General features: G+C 38.5%; 1 protein-coding gene across 1 annotated transcript in view; it reads left to right on the forward strand.

Annotated features, from left to right (window-relative positions):
* Positions 1–792: 792 nt before the first annotated feature.
* LOC136751674 (uncharacterized) overlaps positions 793–21616 on the forward strand; it is a 29928-nt gene continuing 9104 nt past the window's right edge. Inside the window, exons 1-9 of the mRNA XM_066707466.1 lie at positions 793–882; positions 1085–1438; positions 2735–3079; positions 5784–5903; positions 6605–6672; positions 7078–7189; positions 12348–12698; positions 16960–17022; positions 17505–17602. Coding sequence (XP_066563563.1) covers positions 840–882; positions 1085–1438; positions 2735–3079; positions 5784–5903; positions 6605–6672; positions 7078–7189; positions 12348–12698; positions 16960–17022; positions 17505–17602 — 1554 coding nt within the window. The 5' untranslated portion in view covers positions 793–839. The remainder of the gene's footprint in view (positions 883–1084; positions 1439–2734; positions 3080–5783; positions 5904–6604; positions 6673–7077; positions 7190–12347; positions 12699–16959; positions 17023–17504; positions 17603–21616) is intronic.

Consider the following 21616-nt stretch of genomic DNA (forward strand, 5'->3'; position numbering starts at 1 on the left):
TTTGATGAGTCTCTGTATTCATTTCTGTACAGTTGTTCTGATGAATAGATTACAGTCCCGTCACAGTCCCGTGAACCCAGGTATTTCCCGGGACTGGATTCTCAATCCAATCAAATGTTTCTGAATGTCATAAACCAGCCTCCAAAGAGGACCATCACGATGGTGTTTTTCCGAGGCAATTTAATCACATTGAGATGTTCTGTCAGCAAAGCTGCATAAACGCAAAAATAAATAAGTTATGAACAGATATGCATGTTAAGAAAGTGATTATTCCTCTAGGTAGAAACTGGAAATGGAGATCTGGGGCCATTCCCAGCTCCCCCAGCGTGTCACACTGCCTCCACAGGGCCTCCAGTATATCACACAGTCCATGAGTGTCTGTATCTGCCAGCTCTTGAGCTCCCCCTGTCATTGGTTAGACATTATTGATGTGTTAAAGTTATGATCACACTGCCTATGTTAGATTCATACACAACACGTTCAACAGCTGTATTTACAAGAGATGATGTAACCAAATGGAGCACTTACTGTCACATTCTAGTTAGAATAATTAGGAAAATAAAGCAAAACTCTGCCCATATTTCTTCCAGCCATCTGTAGATGTTGTGTAATGTGTATTCTTTTCAGGTACATTGTGGGGACAGTGGTTGTTTAACCTTCCAATGAACAACATTCAGGTCATGACTGGTTACTACTCATCCAATCAGGTCTCACCATGAGATCGGCCCGCCTATCTCTGTGCTTGACAAAGTGATTGTGAAGACAGGACCCTCAGTCCTGTCCATAGCTCTCACCAGTCACAAGTCCAGCTGCCGTCAGAGGACAGCGGAGCCGCAGAGATGATCAGACTCTGTGTGACGCTCCTGCTTTTCTGCCAAGTATGTAAGTACAATCTCAGCTTGTTTAAAGACATTTAAAGAATTATATTTTACATTGACAGTCTTTAGAAGAAAAGTTAATAAAATATGTCTTCCAATGTAATGTTTTAATTATAATGGACAATGGTCTTTGAGGTTTTTCAGAAGACTTGAGCATGTCCAGGTGGACATTTGCTTCACACAACTTCTTATTTTGATTGTTCCAGACTTGGCTCAGACTGAAGACGTTGTCCAGCCCAGACTCTACACAGCAGCTCAGCTCGGAGACTCTGTGACTCTGGAGTGCTTCTTACCGAGTCAGAAAAGCACGTACACGGTTTGGTTCAAGCAAACCATCGGACAGAGACCTCAGTGCATGGCAACTGCTTATAATTACCTGCAAGAAACCACTTTTTATGAGGAGTTTAAACATAATCCTCGCTTCACAGTCCAAAGGGAGAGAGACAGTTTTCACCTTAATATTTCAAGAACAGAGCTGTCAGACACAGCAACGTATTACTGCGGAGTCATGTTCTTAAACCACATGCAGTTTGGAAACGGGACATTTCTCATGGTTAAAGGTACATTTTAATTCACTCATTTCCACCATTTGTCTGTTGGTATGAATGTTTTGCCAATAGTGAAGTGTTTCTGGGTTTGTTATAATAAAGGTGTGAGGACGGACTGAACCTGTTAGACACAAGCATTATGAGACAACACAAATTATGTGTTTCCAAAAATTAAAAAAAAAAGTATTATGAGGCATACTAACAATAATTCTAACAATAATGATTTTAAATGTATTTTTTAAATAATGTTTTAGAAAGATTTACAAAACTCTTCTTTAGTTTCAGTATGTAATACATTAGAAATGTTAAAATATGCCTTGCCTACATTGACAGGATATCACCGTTCTTAAACAAATTAATGATTGGACTACAGTTGTATTTCAGATCAATAAGGGCTACATATTTTGAATGCTGATAATGAATGTATTAAATTGCCATAGCTTTAGGTCAATGTGAATGCAGGATGCAGCAGTATGATTTGTGAATTGCATGAAAACAATACACATTGTGAGATTTGTTTAATTGCTAACAAAATATAAATTTCAGAATAAATACAATGACAAGAGATGCAAGCAGATTATTATTTTATACTAAACATATGAGTAGGTATTCATTAAAAACTATGTGTATGTATTTTTATATGGTTATATAACATATGTTTAAATATATTGAAATAAATACATATTGTATTTCATGTTCATATAACTTCTCTGGTATCATGCAATTAGTCTAAGCTCCTATTAATTAATGATATAAAGTAGTTATTTCCATATGACTCATATTTTAATGCATTTGTGTAATTCATATTAATTAAAAAAATGAAGTTAAATTTATGTGACAATTAGCATAAAACTTTATATTTTTGTCTTGATGTTTAATATATATGTTGAATAGTTCATATTGATATTATAGAGTGTCAATAACACCTATAGAAACACTATTACAAATTTAGTTATGTAATTTTAACATTATTCACTTTTGAACCAAATAACATACATGTCCAAAATACATTGAGTTATTACAACATTGTGATGAATCTATGAGGTTTTACTCCTAATTACTGCATTATTAAGCATGTATTAAACATCTAAATAATGCTGAGCTGCAAAATTAATATATAGACTGGTTAGAAAGGTGTATATGAATAATAATAGTTTCCACAAGGTGTAAACTCATTCAATTATCCCATTTCAAACATAATTATATGTTTAGGTTTAAGATTGTGCTTATAACATTATAATAACAGTTGTTAAATATACACGCTGGTATTTGTTATTGTAAACCATCTTCTAAATATCTCAATCTCAGGGTCCGTCAGCAGGAGAGTGGAGCAGCAGCCGGCGTCTGTCCCCGTCCAGCCAGGAGACAGTGTGACTCTGCAGTGTACAATACACACTGAGACCTGTGCAGGAGAGCACAGTGTTCATTGGTTCAGGCATGGCTCAGGAGAAGCCCTTCCAGGACTCATTTACACCCATGGGAACAGGAGTGATCCGTGTGAGAGCAGCTCTGAGCCTGGGCTTCCTGCACAGGGCTGTGTCTATGAGCTCCCCAAGAGGAACCTCTGCTTCTCTGACGCTGGGACTTACTACTGTGCTGTGGCCACATGTGGGCAGATCCTGTTTGGCAACGGGACACGGCTGGAGTTTGCAGGTAAGTTAGTTTACTGCTTATGTTCGCAAATGTATTTAAATTGTTTTATGACCAGTTAGGAACAGGAGGTCTTTCAACATAATTGAATAAAATCATATATACAGAATGATCAATAAGAGTGTGAATTAAATAATTGAGCATGGAAACTAAATCTTGTTTATATCAGTAACTGTACATAACATTCTAAAATGTTGTAAAACACAATTAATTAATCATGAATCATTTAAATGATTAGACAGAAAATATAGGAGCATCTTAATGAAAACCATATTCTTGGAGATAGTCAACATGGGTTTAGACGAGGCAGATGATGTCTTACTAATTTATTAGAGTTCTTTGAACATGCAACTGCAGCTGTAGATCAGGTGAAAGCATATGATACAGTGATGGAAAAAGTATTTGATCCCCTGCTGATTTTGTACGTTTGCCCACTGACAAAGAAATGATCAATCTATAATTTTAATGGTAGGTGTATTTTAACAGTGAGAGACAGAATAACAACAAAAAAATCCAGAAAAACGCATTTCAAAAAAGTTATAAATTGATTTGCATGTTAATGAGGGAAATAAGTATTTGACCCCTTCAACTTAGTACTTGGTGGCAAAACCCTTGTTGGCAATCACAGAGGTCAGACGTTTCTTGTAGTTGGCCACCAGGTTTGCACACATCTCAGGAGGGATTTTGTCCCACTCCTCTTTGCAGAACCTCTCCAAGTCATTAAGGTTTCAAGGCTGATGTTTGGCAACTTGAACCTTCAGCTCCCTCCACAGATTTTCTATGGGATTAAGGTCTGGAGACTGGCTAGGCCATGTTTGATAGTGGGGATCGTGTTCTTGGGGTCATTCCTCCTCCTTCAAACACGGCGAGTTGAGTTGATGCCAAAGAGTTTGATTTTGGTCTCATCTGACCACAACACTTTCACCCAGTTCCCCTCTGAATCATTCAGATGTTCATTGGCAAACTTCAGACGGGCCTGTACATGTGCTTTCTTGAGCTTTCTGTTGTCACCTTCTCACCAAGCTGCTTGGCGATGGTCTTGTAGCCCATTCCAGCCTTGTGTAGGTCTACAATCTTGTCCCTGACATCCTTGGACAGCTCTTTGGTCTTGGCCATGGTGGAGAGTTTGGAATCTGATTGATTGATTGCTTCTGTGGACAGGTGTCTTTTATACAGGTAACGAGCTGAGATTAGGAGCACTCCCTTTAAGAGAGTGCTCCTAATCTCAGCTCATTACCTGTATAAAAGACACCTGGGAGCCAGAAATCTTGCTGATTGATAGGGGATCAAATACGTATTTCCTTCATTAACATGCAAATCAATTTATAACTTTTTTGAAATGCGTTTTTCTGGATTTTTGTGTTGTTATTCTGTCTCTCACTGTTAAAATACACCTACCATTAAAATTATAGACTGATCATTTATTTTTCATTGGGCAAACGTACAAAATCAGCAGGGGATCAAATACTTTTTTCCCTCACTGTATGATATACTTAGATTTTAAGAAATCTTAAGGTTCCACACCAAAGACTGATCCTCAAATTGGAAGCTGTAGGCATTCAGGGTAATGTAAGTAGATGGATTATGAACTGGTTGATGTATAGGAAACAGAGGGTGTCGATTAGAGGAGTCGCTTCTAACTGGAGTGAGGTTGTTAGTGGAGTTCCACAGGGATCAGTACTAGGGCCTGTGCTTTTTATAATCTATATTAATGATCTGGACTCTGGGATAGTTAGCAAACTTGTCCAATTTGCAGATGATACTAAAATAGGTGGCTCAGCAGATACAATCTCAGCAGCACAGGCTATTCAAAGAGACTTATATAATATTCAGTTGTGGGCCGGCACCTGGCAGATGAATTTCAATGTGGACAAGTGCAAGGTAATACATGCAGGTAACAAAAATGTACACTATAATTACACTATGGGAGGAATAGAACTAGATGAAGTAACGCATGAGAAAGACCTACGTGGACTTCTCACTTTCTCCATCCAAGCAATGTGGGGAAGCAATAAAAAACACAATGCTAGGGTATATTGTCAAAAGTGTAGAATTGAGAACAAGGGCAGTAATGTTCAGACTGTACAATGCACTAGTTAGAGCTCATCTGGATACTGTGGACAGTTCTGGGCTCCACACTTCAAGAAAGATATCGCTGCTCTAGAGGCTGTTCAGAGGAGAGCAACCAGACTCATTCCAGGTCTGAAGGGAAAGTCCTACTGAGAGACTGAGGGACCTGAACCTTTTCACCCTGGAACAGAGGAGACTACATGGGGACTTAATCCAAATCTTCAAAACCATGACGGGCATCATCCACATCAAACCAGAGTAGCTTTTCCAGATCAGCAGGGACACACACACCCGGGGACACAAATGGAAATTGGGCTTCAAGGCATTCAAGACAGAAAACAGGAGACACTTCTTCACACAGAGAGGCGTCACAATCTGGACAAACTCCCCAGCGATGTGGCTGAAGAGACAATTTGGGAACATTCAAAAACAGACTGGATAGGATCCTTGGATCACTTAGTAATTAATGGACACCAAATGAGCAAGATGGGGCGAATGGCCTCCTTTTGTTTGGACACTCTCTTATGATTCTTTATTCTTATTACAGTGATCTGTGCTTTTAAGACAATTAAACAAAGATCCAGATAATGTTTTGATTAAATTATATGATATAAAATTAATTATTTTTAATTGACAGGAGAAAGTATATTTACTCCTGCAGTCCAGGCGTTGGTGGCATTGAACATTGTGTTTGTGATTGTGATTGCTGTCCTTGTGTGGATTAGACACAGAAACACAAACTGTAAAAAGTGTGCAGGTAAGCTTTCTATATATCTATACATCTAATATGGATCTAAAACTTTGCCACAGTGTGTAGTCAAGGCTTCTTTAGTGTAACTTTGGGGGTGATTACATGCAGTGTTTTTAAGATTTTCACTTGACGTGTGACAGGAAATGGGTGCTTTTCAGTTGTTTGTGTCATTTTGACATTGTTTACTAGAGTATTTGGAATCGCCCCGGTCATTCTGTGTGGCAGGCGTTTTTGTTTTGGCCAAAAACCTGATTTTCCCTATGTTATTTACACTGCATGCACTCTTACCTTTTGATTTGAGTATATTGTCTCGAGTAAGGTTAAAACACACATGTAACCTCTTAATGTGAATTATCATCTGTTCTTGGATAACATCCTCTGTGGAAGCCAAAAGAAGGGAGGTGGAATACATTATCTGTTTCTCTCATTGCTAAAACCATAAATCTAACGTGAGTTGTGTGCATTTACATCAGATTGAAGAAATCTCTGCTGCAAATAGGATTCACTAGACCGACAGTCCTGAGTGATTCAAATCAGCTGAACATATCTGATTACCGTAGTGAAATGTGCATATGGAGGTATCTTCACTGCTGGCGAATTAGTATTTTACACCATTCATCTAGTGACAGAACAGTTGTGTGATATGAAAAACTCAAAAGGCAACAGAAGATGTACAAGTGATAATGATGTTGCTTGCTTTCTGTCAGGAAAACCATTGCCAGTGAACACACACTCTGACCACAGCCATGCAGGTGCCAGCTCTATCAACGAACAGGTAACGACATCGAATTTAAAGAAGGATAAACTGATACAGTGTTGAATATAATAGTATGAAATGTGTCAGTATAAAAATATATAAATACAGTTTTTGAAAAGTTTAAGATGGGCCAGTCAAGGTTCAAACATGGAAGTTTGCATTTTCAATGAGAGAAGTTGCAAATATATTTTACCAAAAAGTACCCCTGTAAAGATTATTTTTTCACAATAACCAAAATAAATATGTCTTGTGATCTCCATCGTGTTATTTATTTATTTATTTATTTATTTATTTATTTATTTATTTATTAACACTGTGAGGGTTGAGTAAAGGTTGCTCAAAGGATAAATATTGCATTCATACCAATGCTTCTGTGATTAATCAAGTTTTATTTATTTTTGCTATTGTTTGTGTGTTTTTCAGAGTGGAAACAGGGACAATGACGGGTTGAATTATGCTGCCTTAAAATTTACTCAAGCTAAGACTAATTCTGGAAAAAGCAATAGGGAGGTGAATAGTTGTGCTGTGTATGCACGTGTGAGGTGACAACAAGGAGACTGACTACAAGTGCATGTTTTATTATAAAAGGCAACATAACCAAACCTGCTCTTCTGAAAGGAAAAATGTATAAAATTAACTGATCTCCACATCCTGGAGTTGCCTGAAATAGTACAATCAATATTTTCATAAACTGGGACTTCTCATTCTGAGAGTGATTTATTTTTATTTCTATGCAAAATATATATTGTAAACAAATATGTATTAAAATGTTAAATATTAAAACAGTTATAGTTTATATAACGAACACGATGGGTGAAATGGCTTCCTCTCATTTGTTTCTGATTTTCATACCGCATGGCTCAACTTGATTTCACTGGCCTTGGTTCCTTGACGCAGACCGCTGTTCACACTGACGGTCTACCGTTACATCACTGCTGCACGGACAGTGACTTTTGGTTGCCAGCTATGCATAGTACTTTCATTTTAAATATCTAAAAACTGTAATGTTAAATATCTTTGCCCTGGGTAATGATGTCTGCTAAGTAAACAATAATAATTATAATAATGAGCAACAGTCCAGTTTGTAACCCCATTTGGACACTGACTACTCTCCATGCAGCAGTATGTTTGTGAATGTCCTTCTAAATGTCGTGCTCTATAATTCAAGAAATTCACCTGATCCTCATGATTCTAAATGCATCAAAATGGCTAGCAGAAAAAATGTTTATGCAATCTGAGCGAGTGGGGGGCGCCCCTGTAGCTCCTGGAAACAAAGGCACATACAGAGGATTCTTATATATATAGAGGATTCTTGCTCCATGCTAACTTGTGTCTCCTGCCAGCCTATAGTTTGACCATTTCACATCCCTATATGGTATAAAATTGAATGGAGTTCTTATGTTCCACTGGTTTGTATCAACTACATTTACACAACCACTTACAAAAAAGTATTGCAATTTGAAGTATTGGTTTGATTCTTAACCCTTTGGAACATACAGCCATACCGGTACGACAGCAGCTGTCTTGGTCGAAATAACATAAATCTTTAAAATAATTGTCTGTAAACATGAAGTGCCTGTGATTAGCTTGTAAATAAGCTTGATTCTTTACAATAAAACATAACTTGGCATAATGCTGATGAATCCATACATTTTGTGATTATCACCATGTATTGCAAAGGAATTATGCATGAATTCATGAGGAACATATTGGAGAAAAAAAGACCCTTAACTATGAATCATAATGAATTCATACCCTCTTACTTGCTTGCCAGGGGGTTGTGAAAAACATTAATTAATGTGTGAAGACATGATATATATATATGATCAACTTATTTTATTAAACAGGAATTCTATATGAATACAAGCCTTTAAATTATTATTATTATTATTATTATTATTATTATTATTATTATTATTATTATTATTATTTTTATTTCTTGGCAGACGCCCTTATCCAGGGCGACTTACAACATTATGAATTCACATACTTGAATTACAGTTATCTGTGTTGAACTATCAGAATTCATGAGGAATGAATGCCCATTATTGTAAAGTGTTACCTATTTATATTCTCACAATAACACAATAGGACATCAATGGTAGACTTTGGATGGGAAACAGGGATGTGCAGAGGGGAGGGGGGGAGGGCAGGAGCCATTACTAGCCACTGCTGATTCGTCCACCACCGACAATTCATCCACAGCCCCACACTATAGTCTGCCACCTGCCCCCCACCCACGTCCCTGTTATCGCGTGGTCTTGGTTATTAAAATAAATATATACACATATAGGCTACATAAAGGCACCTTCGAAATATTGTTAATTGATTTGATTGCCAGGGAAGTGTGGGACTTATACTTGTATTACTAATTTAGTTCCTCCAAACGGCTGCAACGACTCTCAATTTGGTAAATGTAAACCCTATGCTCAAAATAATAAATGTCAGATTCAAGGGCAAAGTGTTTGAGTATGATGTCCTTCAATTTGGCCTGTCGCTCCATCTGAGTTTCTCCCAGCGCATAGAAGGCGTGCTGGCTGCAGAGCCAGGGAGTCTGTGTCTTGCATCATCTACATCACTGGTTGGTGTGTGCACACTCCAGGGAGTGCATCCAGAACCACACTGCTCTGTTCCTCAACCATCTCTGTGAGTTGGGCTTACGCCGTCACTGCAAGTGTAGTTCCTCAAATTGCGACTCCATTCTCTCACCATGTCCTCCTCTCTGTACCCCTCAGAAAATTACTCAATCCGCGATCTTCTCTTTCTTTCAACTGACACTCTGTTAGAGATGACTGTGCCTTCTAGCAGCAGTGCTGCAGACCCTGGTGTCCTGAGTCCAAGGCCGTTGCAGGTGTGGTTCAGTGCTCTGCGAATGCATTTTCAATGCAACTGGAGTACTAGTGGGTGCTCCAATGGTAGTGGAGCCTTTCAAACCTGACCCTTTGAGTGGCCCTAGAAATTGCGACCAGGGTCTGGGTGCTGTCTGCAATTGACATGGAGTCTGCATGTCGTGGATGGAGCCACGACGCTGCCATCATGGTCTACATCAACAGGCAGAGGGGTCTGTGGTTGCCCAAGCTCAATTGCCTTGCACAACACCTGGGTAAAGCCCCGGATCCATACAATCAGAGCAGTTCACCCTGCCAGCCTGTCTAACATGGCATGGTATCTCTACCCACTGGTGGTGCAAAGCAAATGGTGCCGATTCAGCAGGGCAGGTGTAGATCTCTTTGTCTTGTGAGATGCACTGCCCACTCTGGTCCTCTGTCCGAGACTGCACAGGGATGATGGGGATTGACCACTCCACTCCACATTTCCTCTTCTCCCTACCGTGAAGATCAGGTGAGAGAGAACCACAGTACTTCTGGTCACTCCCAGCTTTCGGTCTGGCCCCAGAACAGGAACACCTCATGGCCTCTGGGCTGTCTGACTTTCTAAACCTCATAAACAGATTCTCTGTATTGTAAATCATAAGAAATATTCATGTTCAAGTGCTAGATTATATGTATAATAAATAATACAATAAAATATTAACCTCAACAGTTTATGTCAGAAATGTTGTGAGGATTATATAATACAATGTAATTATTTTTTTACTCTGTAAAACTATGTGTTAATCATGATTATAGATCTTGGGGACACTTGCTTTTTGAAAAGTAACACAGACAATGTGTTTGCTGCACAGACACTCCTCCTCTGCTCCCTGCAGCAGCTCTGCCCAGTAGAGCGATCACCCGCTGCGCCAAAAACAGGTCTCCTGACACGGGAGGTTTAACACTGCACCGAACGTCACCTGTAACAAGGCTCATGTACAATATGTGCCCCATGACACCCATCAGGTGACAGTGGTCATATGATTTATATAGCAATGAGATGCACCGAGACACGGACACTCCCCGTACAGTTCTACAGATGTTTCAAGGATTTAAGGAATAAACAAAAAAACACCAAAGATAAGAATACAAATCTTCTCATCTCAAGCCATCATTCTCAATAAAACCCTGGCAGGACCGCAGAGTCTGCATAGACAGTGTAGGTGTTACGTAACACCGTAACATTTGCACTCATTGTGGGTGGCAGTGTCTGTGCAGTCTTTCCTGAGACACAAACAGGTCACATCTCACCCAATCGCATGAGCCCGACAGTTTCGCTTTGCCTCAGTGGTTCACTGATTGAGGAGCTCCTTTATTCCAGTTTGTATCTTTCTTCACTCACAAGACCGGCTACCGTCAGGACCGAGGAGCTGCACAGATGACCAGACTAGATGCCACTCTTGTGCTTCTCTGTAACATGTGCAAGTACAAAACAGCTACAAGTTATCAGCTGTATACATTTAAAATCTAGAAAATGTTTGAATACAGATTTATTTGAAAATCAGAGAAACAGCAGCAGGATATATAATCAGTTTACTTGTGTCTTACAGCTTTTCCCAGCCATGATGGTTTTGTTTCAGATATGACCCAAACAGCAGCCACCACTCTGCCCTTTTTCTTCAAGACAGTGCAGCGTGGAGACAGTGTGACTCTGGGGTGCTTATTAGCTACAGACCGAATATCTTACAAGGCATGGTTCAAGCAGTCCACTGGATTCATACCTCAAGTCATCGCGTACTCTGACATGTACTTAGAAAAAGCCACATTCCACAATGAATTTAAAGATGATCCACGCTTTGCAGTGAAGGCGGACAACCATTTTCAGCTCACTATTTCAGGAGCAGAGCCATCTGATTCAGCTGCATATTACTGTGGATCTTTATACCTAAAGAAATGGCAGTTTGGAAATGGGACCTTTGTGATGGTTCGGGGTAAATCATCAGTTTCATTTCTATAAAGAGAAGGAGTATTCATTCTTTATTATTGCAGTGTTACTGGGTTCAGTACCGACTGCAACATAGTAATGAGATTATTAAAACTATTTTACAGCTTTCAGTTACAAGAAAATTATTATATTCTCCATTTCATAATTAATACATGTGTACATTCTCCTGCAATAGTATTTGTTCTGATATGAAGTTAAATACTATTTCTAACTAAAGAATGTTTGAGCTACAACAGATACTTAAATCGCTGACTTTGTGCAGGTGATGATGTGATCTACATTGAGGTTTTACATGTAGCATGATCCCTACAAATCAATAGACTGGCAAACCCAGGTTCTAATGTTAACCCAATTTCCATTTTTGGAAAAAAACGAAACCATAAAATTATGATTTAAAAATTAGAAGAAACGGATGTAATTCCCCAAACCACATAGATACAATTGTTACTAGTATCTGATCATTTACTTTTTCACATCCAATAATCATATGAAAGTGTTAAAAACACAAGATAATGTTGCATCTATAAGGCTTTATTAATACATTTAAAGTGAATTACAAGGCATCGATAAACATCAATGGGCGGCACCTCAATAAGAAGTGAATTGTCATTTGAAAGCTATTTTAATGACCAACTTCTATTGCCATCCAAGAGTGTACTTTTTCAGCTCACCAAAAACACGGATGGGTAGACAAAAGAATTGAAACCAAAGAATTATATTTTGTGGAAATCCATTTAAAAAATAATTCAATATTTTCCTAATTTGAAATTAATTAGGTATAAGATTTTCTTCTGAAATATCTTAATACATATATATATATATATAATTTATAAATATCTTTATATATTGTTCAACTCATTTGTCTGTTACTTCAGAATCCGAGTCAGTGATCAGGAGAGTGGAGCAGCGGCCGGCGTCTGTCCTCGTCCAGCCAGGAGACAGTGTGACTCTGCAGTGTACAATACACACTGAGACCTGTGCAGGAGAGCACAGTGTTCATTGGTTCAGGCATGGCTCAGGAGAAGCCCTTCCAGGACTCATTTACACCCATGGGAACAGGAGTGATCTGTGTGAGAGCAGCTCTGAGCCTGGGCTTCCTGCACAGAGCTGTGTGTATGAGCTCCCCAAGAGGAACCTCCGCTCCTCTGACGCTGGGACTTACTACTGTGCTGTGGCCACATGTGGGCAGATCCTGTTTGGCAACGGGACACGGCTGGACATTGCAGGTAAGTTTATATTCTATTTAAAGTCCAGACTTGTTTACATTTTGTTTGTGTAACAAGTTAGGAACAATGTATTCCTGTGTTCTTTCCAACACACAGGCAAAAGCAATTCAGTATATAAGGAGAATGTTCTACTTAAAAAAGTTTCAGTTTTAAGTTACATAACATTCTGATGTTTAGTAAATCACAATTAACTTGATTAATCAATACAGTGACCATGATTTGGAAAAGGAACATAACATAAAAAATCCCCTAATAAAATGAATAGTTTAATAACAATAAATAAATAAATAAATAAATACATACATAAATACATTCATAAACAAAATCATATTAAATGTACTGTTTTTGTTTTTTATGTTTTTACAGGAGATGAGTCTAAAGGGATATTTACTCTTGCAGTTCTGGCTTTGGTGACACTGAACTTTATATCTGTGATTGTGATTTCTGTTCTTGTGTGTAAATTGCACCAACACACAAAGTGTGAATATGGTGCAGGTAAGGTATCAAGAAATATGTATGTACATACATGTATAGTACACATATTGAGAAAACAAATACATAAAGGAAGATCATCCTAACATATGCAAAACAAATACATTGAGAAACAGAATTGACTAATAATTTTCTAAATCAGAAAAAAAATCTTATCTGAGAAGTAAATCAATGGGCAAATGTCTCCGTCATGGCATTAAAATGTGCCTCCACACTTTGGGACTGATTTAAATAAAGAAAATTAAACTTGATTTACCTGCTAAAAGGAAACTAGGAACTTGAAAGAAGTGGCAACTGATTTATTCATCAGATGCTTCATTCGTCTTCTCATAAATATAACCGCTATCAAAGTCAGGTTTGTAGTTTTTGTGTCAGTGAGTCAAGGTCTTGATTTAGGCAACTCTCTTCAAAAAGTCAACTGAATCTCCGCTGTCACTGCCTTATTACAGGAGATGCTTCTAAAGGAAATATTCATAATTCTGCAAATAATGACTCTGGAGGTCAGGTAAGAAAATAAAGAAATCAAAAGGAAAATAAAAAAATTAATGTTTAAAATGTAAACTTACACACACACACACACACACACATATTTATATATGTTTAAATTGAATATATGTATTTATTAGCAGATGCCCTTACCCTGTATATATATTACATTGTTAAGTATGTAAAATATTTCTGAATATTGTAATTAATTGCAAACACTTTATAATAAGGTGCTGCTTATTAATGTGTTATTAATGTTTAATAGAAGATTACTGAAAGAGGGTCACTTATTAGCTACTTGTTCGACTTTGTGACCATTCCATGTATTGCTATAACTCATAACTATTTTACAATACATTATTAATGCTTTATAAAGTATCCATTAATCATATATTTATAATGTATGCATTATTAATAACATATTGATCAGCAGAACCTTATTATTAATTACATTTTTTCTTAGGACGATATTTATGAGTCAACAATGAGCCAAAGTTATTATTATTATATATATTTTTTTGTCTTCTTTCAATATAAATGGTTTTAATATTGGAATCGTATTCAGATCTGTGACGCAGACGTGTTGAATTACGCTGCCTTGAGCTTCACTGACAGCAGGACGAAGCCCGGGAGGAAGAAGAGGGAGATGAACAGGCAGGCTGTGTATTCACAGGTCCAGTACCATCAGACAGACTGAACCCTGTGGACACACTGGCAGTGTCCAGAGAATAAAAAATATAAAAATTATGAAAAAGCAATATGGTTAATTTTGTTTTACAATACTACATATTTTACAGCAGGGGGGTGATCAGTTAATTTATATAAAATAAGTCCCAGCTTCACAGGAACAATACAGTAAGGCAATGCCAGGAATAACACTTGCTGAGAGATCCTACCTAAACTGTGTCTCTGTTAAAATGTTTTCAGATTTCTGAAACGTTCACATTGGAATGGAGTGTCTATTTCAGCCACAATAAAACTAATTATGAAAGAAACATGAATAGTAATGGTGTGCCTGTATATAAATGTATTTACAAATGGACAATAAAACATGACCCACTGATCTCCACTAAATATTCCAGGAATCCAGGAATGTATTTTGGTTTTAGTGTTGTGTTTTGTGTTGGTTGTACAGTATATATTGGTGGGGAAGTTTAGTACATATATTTATTGATACTTAGTCTGTTTTTTATATGTTGTTATGTACTGTTGATGTATTTTGTTTGGAGCTATCATTGGAAGACAAAGTAACAATTCAGTACATCTAACCTGCGGACTGACAGGACATGTCCCCGCTCTACAACACACTTCAGCAGGACAGATCAATAAAGAGAGGCCCTTTAAACAATACTGCTAAAGTGACACTTCTATTTCCTTCATGTTAAACACCAACTACAGGTTTCTTTTCCAAGTCATATAACGTCAATATAAATAAATAAAATAACATTTCCTCCCCCACATTTAAATATAATTACTCAGCTACACAATATTAACCATCCACATGCTGTGAGACAAGTGGTACGGAAGAAAAACTTTAATCTTAAATGATCTATGTTCTTTTTACATATTAGAATTGGTGTAGACATTTAGTTTGGACTGTCGAATACAGCTCTCTTCCATTGATATTTTATAGATATATTTATATATATTTTTTCCCCCCACACTGGAATTGATATGTCCCACTGATTTGTTACAGCCCATAAGAGGGAGGGAGGTAAAACACGCCTGTCCTCTGAGGTGTATCCGTTTCCAATTGCTTCCACACTGCACTCCTGCAACATCAGCAGCAGGGCTTTAATGCCAGCTAAAGGCTACCGTAGTTTCCAGTGCAGCATATTCAATATTGTTTTGTTTTTCTATCTCTTTGTGTTATCATTTTCAATGACCTTCCCACTGAGGTCAGCACAGCAGAGCCACCTTCCAGCAATTACTCCAGAAACACATGTTCAGACTGTACCTGTAATACAGCAGCTTTCTCCTGAGCTATACTTCCTTCTGCTCCTGCTTACGTATACACTGTTAGACCTCATGTTGTTTACTGTGATTTCTACTATGCCACTCCTCCCTTTAGCACATACCCCGGTCTTCACTGCATCATGTTTGCACTGGTTTCCTCGCTGAACTAGGGTGTGTGCTTTCGAATTGATATAAATTAAATTAATATTAGCTACACGTACAATAAATGTTTATAAACTGGCTATCTCCATCTCCAGACCTCAGTCCAACAGAACAATTGTGATTTGAATGCAGGCTTATGAGATTCGTAATTATTTGGTAATTTTAAAAGGTTTAAGTTTTAAAAGTTGCTTAGATGACAGGATGAATCTGGAAGTGTGGTATCTTACACTATAGCAACACATACAGACACATTACACAGTGATTTTAGGAATGACACTTCTTACATTTTAAAAATAAAATAAAATGCTGAAGATAAATCAATGAAATAAAATTTTTCCTTGGATAATGCCTTTCCTCTCCACTCGGATATAATGCACACTGTCTAGACAGCACTTCAACTTTATTATGCTCCTTGCGTTCTTGATTGTTTTCCTCCTTGCTCCCTTTCCCGTAGCCCTCGTCTGTGACCCTACATCTTGACAGCACTTAGCTTTCACCGTCCAGGATGTAGGAAGTCTCTTACTGTACTTGTGTAAATTGTACATTGGAATTTGTAAAATGTATTATTTTGAATTGCTATGTTTTAGCTAAGTTGAATTTGTAATGATTGTACAAATTCTCTGTATTTTTGCACTTTGTTTGCACTTATATTGTAAGTCGCCCTGGACAAGGGCATCTGCCAAGAAATAATAATAATAATAATAATAATAATAATAATAATAATAATAATAATAATAATAATAAAAATAATAACTTAAGCTTCACAGAAATGTATAATACAACACATACTACACAGTGTTCAATGTTTTATATTTATAGCAGATCCACTCATTTAGTTTTTTTTTGGTCATAGGAAAATGACAAAATTTCACTTCTGCCATTAATTAGTTATATGATACTTAATCCCCCTCACATTTTAAATGGATTACAGCATTTAAATTATACTTTGGAAAAGATCTCTCAGCATTAACTGTACTATTCTACAAAATTAGACATATTTAACAAGCATATAAACCTGGGCGGAGATCAGAAAAGCTGAGAAATCAATCCCCATCTAAAGGTTCATTTAAACCAATGCATCAGTACCTTTGTGGCATTCTCAGCAACTCATATCACTGGAGATTCAGCAAATGAGGAAAAGGCGTGTGAGTGTCTCTTACTCTAGCTCAGCCAATCAGCTTGAGCAGGATGTGGGACACCTGTGATGCTGTGGAGACAGTGGCTCAGAGTGAGGTCCTCACTGTGACTGTCTGTCATCTGTGCAGGCCGACGGTAAGGGCTGCTGTCATCATGATCAGACTGTGTGTGCAATGTGTGCTCCTCTGCAGATTGTGTAAGTGAAGAAATGATTAAATGTATGCTGTGGATATGAGATGTGCCTGTAGCAGAGGTGCCGAGTGAAGAGCTGGTGTCACAGACCTCAGTTAACCTTAGTCTTAAATAACATTAGGTAGTGTAAGACTAGTGCTCATCTGGGTCTTTGAAAGCAGTCCTATAAATACTGTGGACATACATGACTAATTGAGAGTTATAGATTCTCATACATTTGTGTTTCAGTTTCATTACCAGTATTTTATTGCTTGCTTGCTATATTATATTCTGCAATCACAACATTTTCCTGTAAATGAATGGGCAAATAGTGATCCTTCGCATCATTGTCACTGTGTCCTGTCTTATTAATAACAATTTTAATGTTTCTGTGTTTTACAGATGTGGTCTCAGAGGTGGTCGTCTCTCAGCCCCAGCTCTCGGTGTCAGTGTGGCTCGGAGACCCCGCCACTCTGAAGTGCTTCACAGGGGCAGAGAAAGTCAGAAAGTGGGTCTGGCTGAAGCACACAGCCGGACAGGCCCCGAGAACCATATTAGCAACTTTCTATGATAGAGAACTGTTTCAAGGGGATTTAAAAAATAACTCACGTGTGACAATGAAGAAGGATGACACGAGTTCTTGCATTATATTTATATATAGTAGAAACCATTATTCTTGCCTGAACTGCCTTATTAACCGAACTACAAGAATATCTCCTGAAACATTCAAAGTGGCTGAAAAGCAACACAGGAAAGTGCATCACAGAGCATAACTGTGCAATTGGAACAGGTGAAAATGCTGCTCAATATGCTGAAGACAGATGAAGCTGTATACAACCAACAATGCAGTACACTCTGAAAGCATTTGTGTATGTCCCTTAGACTGTTATAATGACTGGATTACTACTTGTAATCTCTGCTTCCAGGCTCTGAATCTGTGAACAGGAGAGTGGAACAGCAGCCGGCGTCTGTCCCCGTCCAGCCAGGTGACAGTGTGACTCTGCAGTGTACAATACACACTGAGACCTGTGCAGGAGAGCACAGTGTTCATTGGTTCAGGCATGGCTCAGGAGAAGCCCTTCCAGGACTCATTTACACTCATGGGAACAGGAGTGATCTGTGTGAGAGCAGCTCTGAGCCTGGGCTTCCTGCACAGAGCTGTGTGTATGAGCTCCCCAAGAGGAACCTCCGCTCCTCTGACGCTGGACTTACTACTGTGCTGTGGCCAAATGTGGGCAGATCCTGTTTGGCAACGGGACACGGCTGGACATTGCAGGTAAATTTGTATTCTCTTTAAAGTCCAGAATTCTTAGACATGTTTGTGTGACCGGTTAGGAACAATGTGTTCCTGTGTACTTTCCAATACGCAGGTAAAAGCAATACAGTAAAAATACACACACATACACCGATCAGCCATAACATTATGATCACCTGCCTAATATTGTGTAGGTCCCCCTTTTGCCGCCAAAACAGCCCTGACCCGTTGAGGCATGGACTCCACTAGACCTCTGAAGGTGTGCTGTGGTATCTGGCACCAAGACGTTAGCAGCAGATCCTTTAAGTCCTGTAAGTTGCGAGGTGGGGCCTCCATGGATTGAACTTGTTTGTCAAGCACATCCCACAGATGCTCAATTGGATTGAGATTTGGGGAATTTGGAGGCAAAGTCAACACCTTGAACTCGTGATTCATCAGAAGAGGCCACCTTCTTCCATTGCTCTGTGGTCCAGTTCTGATGCTCACGTGCCCATTGTAGGCGCTTTCAGCAGTGGACAGGGGTCAGCATGGGCACCCTGACTGGTCTGCGGCTACGCAGCCCCATACGCAACAAACTGCGATGCACTGTGTGTTCTGACACCTTTCTATCAGAACCAGCATTCACTTTTTCAGCATTTTAAGCTACTTGAGCACACAGGCCAGCCTTCGCTCCCCACGTGCATCAGTGAGCCTTGGCCGCCCATGACCCTGTCACCGGTTCACCGCTTTTCCTTCCTTGGACCACTTTTGATAGGTACTGACCACTGCAGACCGGGAACACCCCACAAGAGCTGCAGTTTTGGAGATGCTCGTCTAGCCATCACAATTTGGCCCTTGTCAAAGTCGCTCAGATCCTTATGCTTGCCCATTTTTCCTGCTTCTAACACATCAACTTTGAGGACAAAATGTTCACATGCTGCCTAATATATCCCACCCACTGACAGGTGCCATGATAACGAGATTATCAGTGTTATTCACTTCACCTGTCAGGTCATAATGTTTTGGCTGATTGGTGTATACAATGTTTTAGAAAACAACATGTAATTTCAAAACCGAGTTTGTAAACTAAACTGTTAACTAAAGTATCATATAGTTGTATGTTATCGGTATATGTCTGTTCTTTGTCAGTACATGATTGAATCTAAAGGTATGTCATGGTATCAGGTAATAATTGTAATAATTACAGTATAACTACATTGTAGTTGTACCTATATTATAAAGTGTTTCCAAATTGTTAATATTAGAAAAACAATAACATTGTGTTAGTTGTTATTAAACTGGTACAAGATAGTGTCACTTTTTTATAGGTCAATCAGTGTTTTGTTTCATAGGGCAGAGGGCACAGATTCAGCAATTGTGGAACAAAAAGCATGCTTGAATGATTAGATAGAAAGGAATCAACAGGTGGAAGAATCTTTATTTTCACCCCCAGTAAAAAAAAATATAACTGATGTTATATATATATGAAAAAATATAAGTGATGTTGTTAGTTTCAAGTTTAAAGAAGTAAGTATGGAGTTTGAGTAGAGATTGAAGAAGACACTAGAAAATATAAACTCTTCATCTTATAATGTCAGGTGAAATGTAACCAGTTAGTTAGTTATGTTTAAAAATACATTCAAATGCATGGGAGAATACAAAGCGCAGCTTGGCTTAGCGGCCTGTTCCTGGCAATCCCTCCTCACAGTCTTGTGTCCTTGTGTTCTAGGGGATCCAGACGAGGACTGTGGCCTGCAGAGACGTGTTTTGCTGTGGTTCTCCATCACCAGGACTGCAGGGCTCCTCTGCGTGGTGCTGCTGACTGTGATCTACTGCAGAGCAATCAAACACTGAGAGACTGTGCTGAGATGGAGCTGGAGGAAGCACATGTGTTAAAAGCATTTTGTGCTTTTTTTGTAAATCATGTATAAAATGCACATATATAACATACAGCTAAAATATATATTTTGTCTTGTAAAATATAAAATCAATGGTATATCCTCTTACATGATTGTTTGTTATTGTACATTTGTATTTAATTCAAATTCACGTTTCTGAGCTGCAACATTCCTGATGTGTGTCGAGTCCTTGCTGCAGTCAGTCCATACACCCAGAATACACTGGTTATGTGGTCTGTGTTGAGATGCAAACTAAGGCAAGATCTCCTTTCCTCCAAACTGTGGTAAGAAGTGTGGTCTGCATTAATCCTTCTCACTGAAACTCCAGATCACTATTTTTCTGCACATGATAATTGTATCTCTACACCTACAGCACAGGTATCCGTCTCACGCCTTGCTCGTCTGTTCTTCCTTAGGGCCACGGTCTGGATCACAGTTTTCTCATCCATGTGAATTAATACTCCTATATAATGCATTATTTATATGCACACATACATATTACACATGCCAAATAGCAAGATATTCAAATGCAGTTCTCCCCAATGAGTGTGCAGTGACTAAGGAATCTGATTACTGGATAGGACCAGTGAGGCTGGTTTCTAATTATATATCATATGGGAATTAGTTCATATTTAATATTCTTCATAATTAGCAGACCCTCTACAAAACCCCCAAACTGGTCACTGCCGCTGTCAAAACACATGTACTGAAGTGTACGAAGGGGGGGGAGAAAATGGTTTTGAATGTACAATACAGAAAATGTAACAAAAAAAAAAACAGAGCTTTAACTGGAAAAACAAGATGACATCAGATGAATTAGACCCTTGCCTTACTTTTGCAACATGTACAGCTCGTCTCGTCTTCCTTGCCCACAGCGGACGTTGCATGAGAAACAGTGTCTGAATGTCCACAGAGCTGCTTCCTCCTGTGTGTTGAGCTCTGAACTCACACCTCCTGTCTTGGGTTGCAGAAATGTGATGATTGTTACACATTTGCAAACAACTTCAAGAAAGCTATACTGCTTTTTTCCACTATGTCACCCTGGTCTGGAAATGTCTGTATCTCTGTGAGCAGCTCGTGTGTGTAGCGCTGTATAGGAAATGTACATATGCAGTGCAAGCATGTTTAGGCCCACTCTCACTGTTTCTGACAGATCCTCTTTAATTTGCAGGCTAAGAGCCTGTTAGTCTATTAGATGCTCTTAAGTGGATAAGCAAGACTGATCAACCTGTGTTTACTGTGGGTTTTCGTCTGCTGTTATGTTTAAATTGTCTTGAAACACAAAGGTTTTGTCATAAGTTTTTTGCCAGTTGCTTGTTATTGCAATTCTGATCACTGTACTTCTAATCAATTCATGTTTGAGTTTATGAATTACCGCATCA

The sequence above is a fragment of the Amia ocellicauda genome, chromosome 6 (genome assembly GCF_036373705.1).
Source record: "Amia ocellicauda isolate fAmiCal2 chromosome 6, fAmiCal2.hap1, whole genome shotgun sequence".
Classification (NCBI taxonomy): domain Eukaryota; kingdom Metazoa; phylum Chordata; class Actinopteri; order Amiiformes; family Amiidae; genus Amia; species Amia ocellicauda.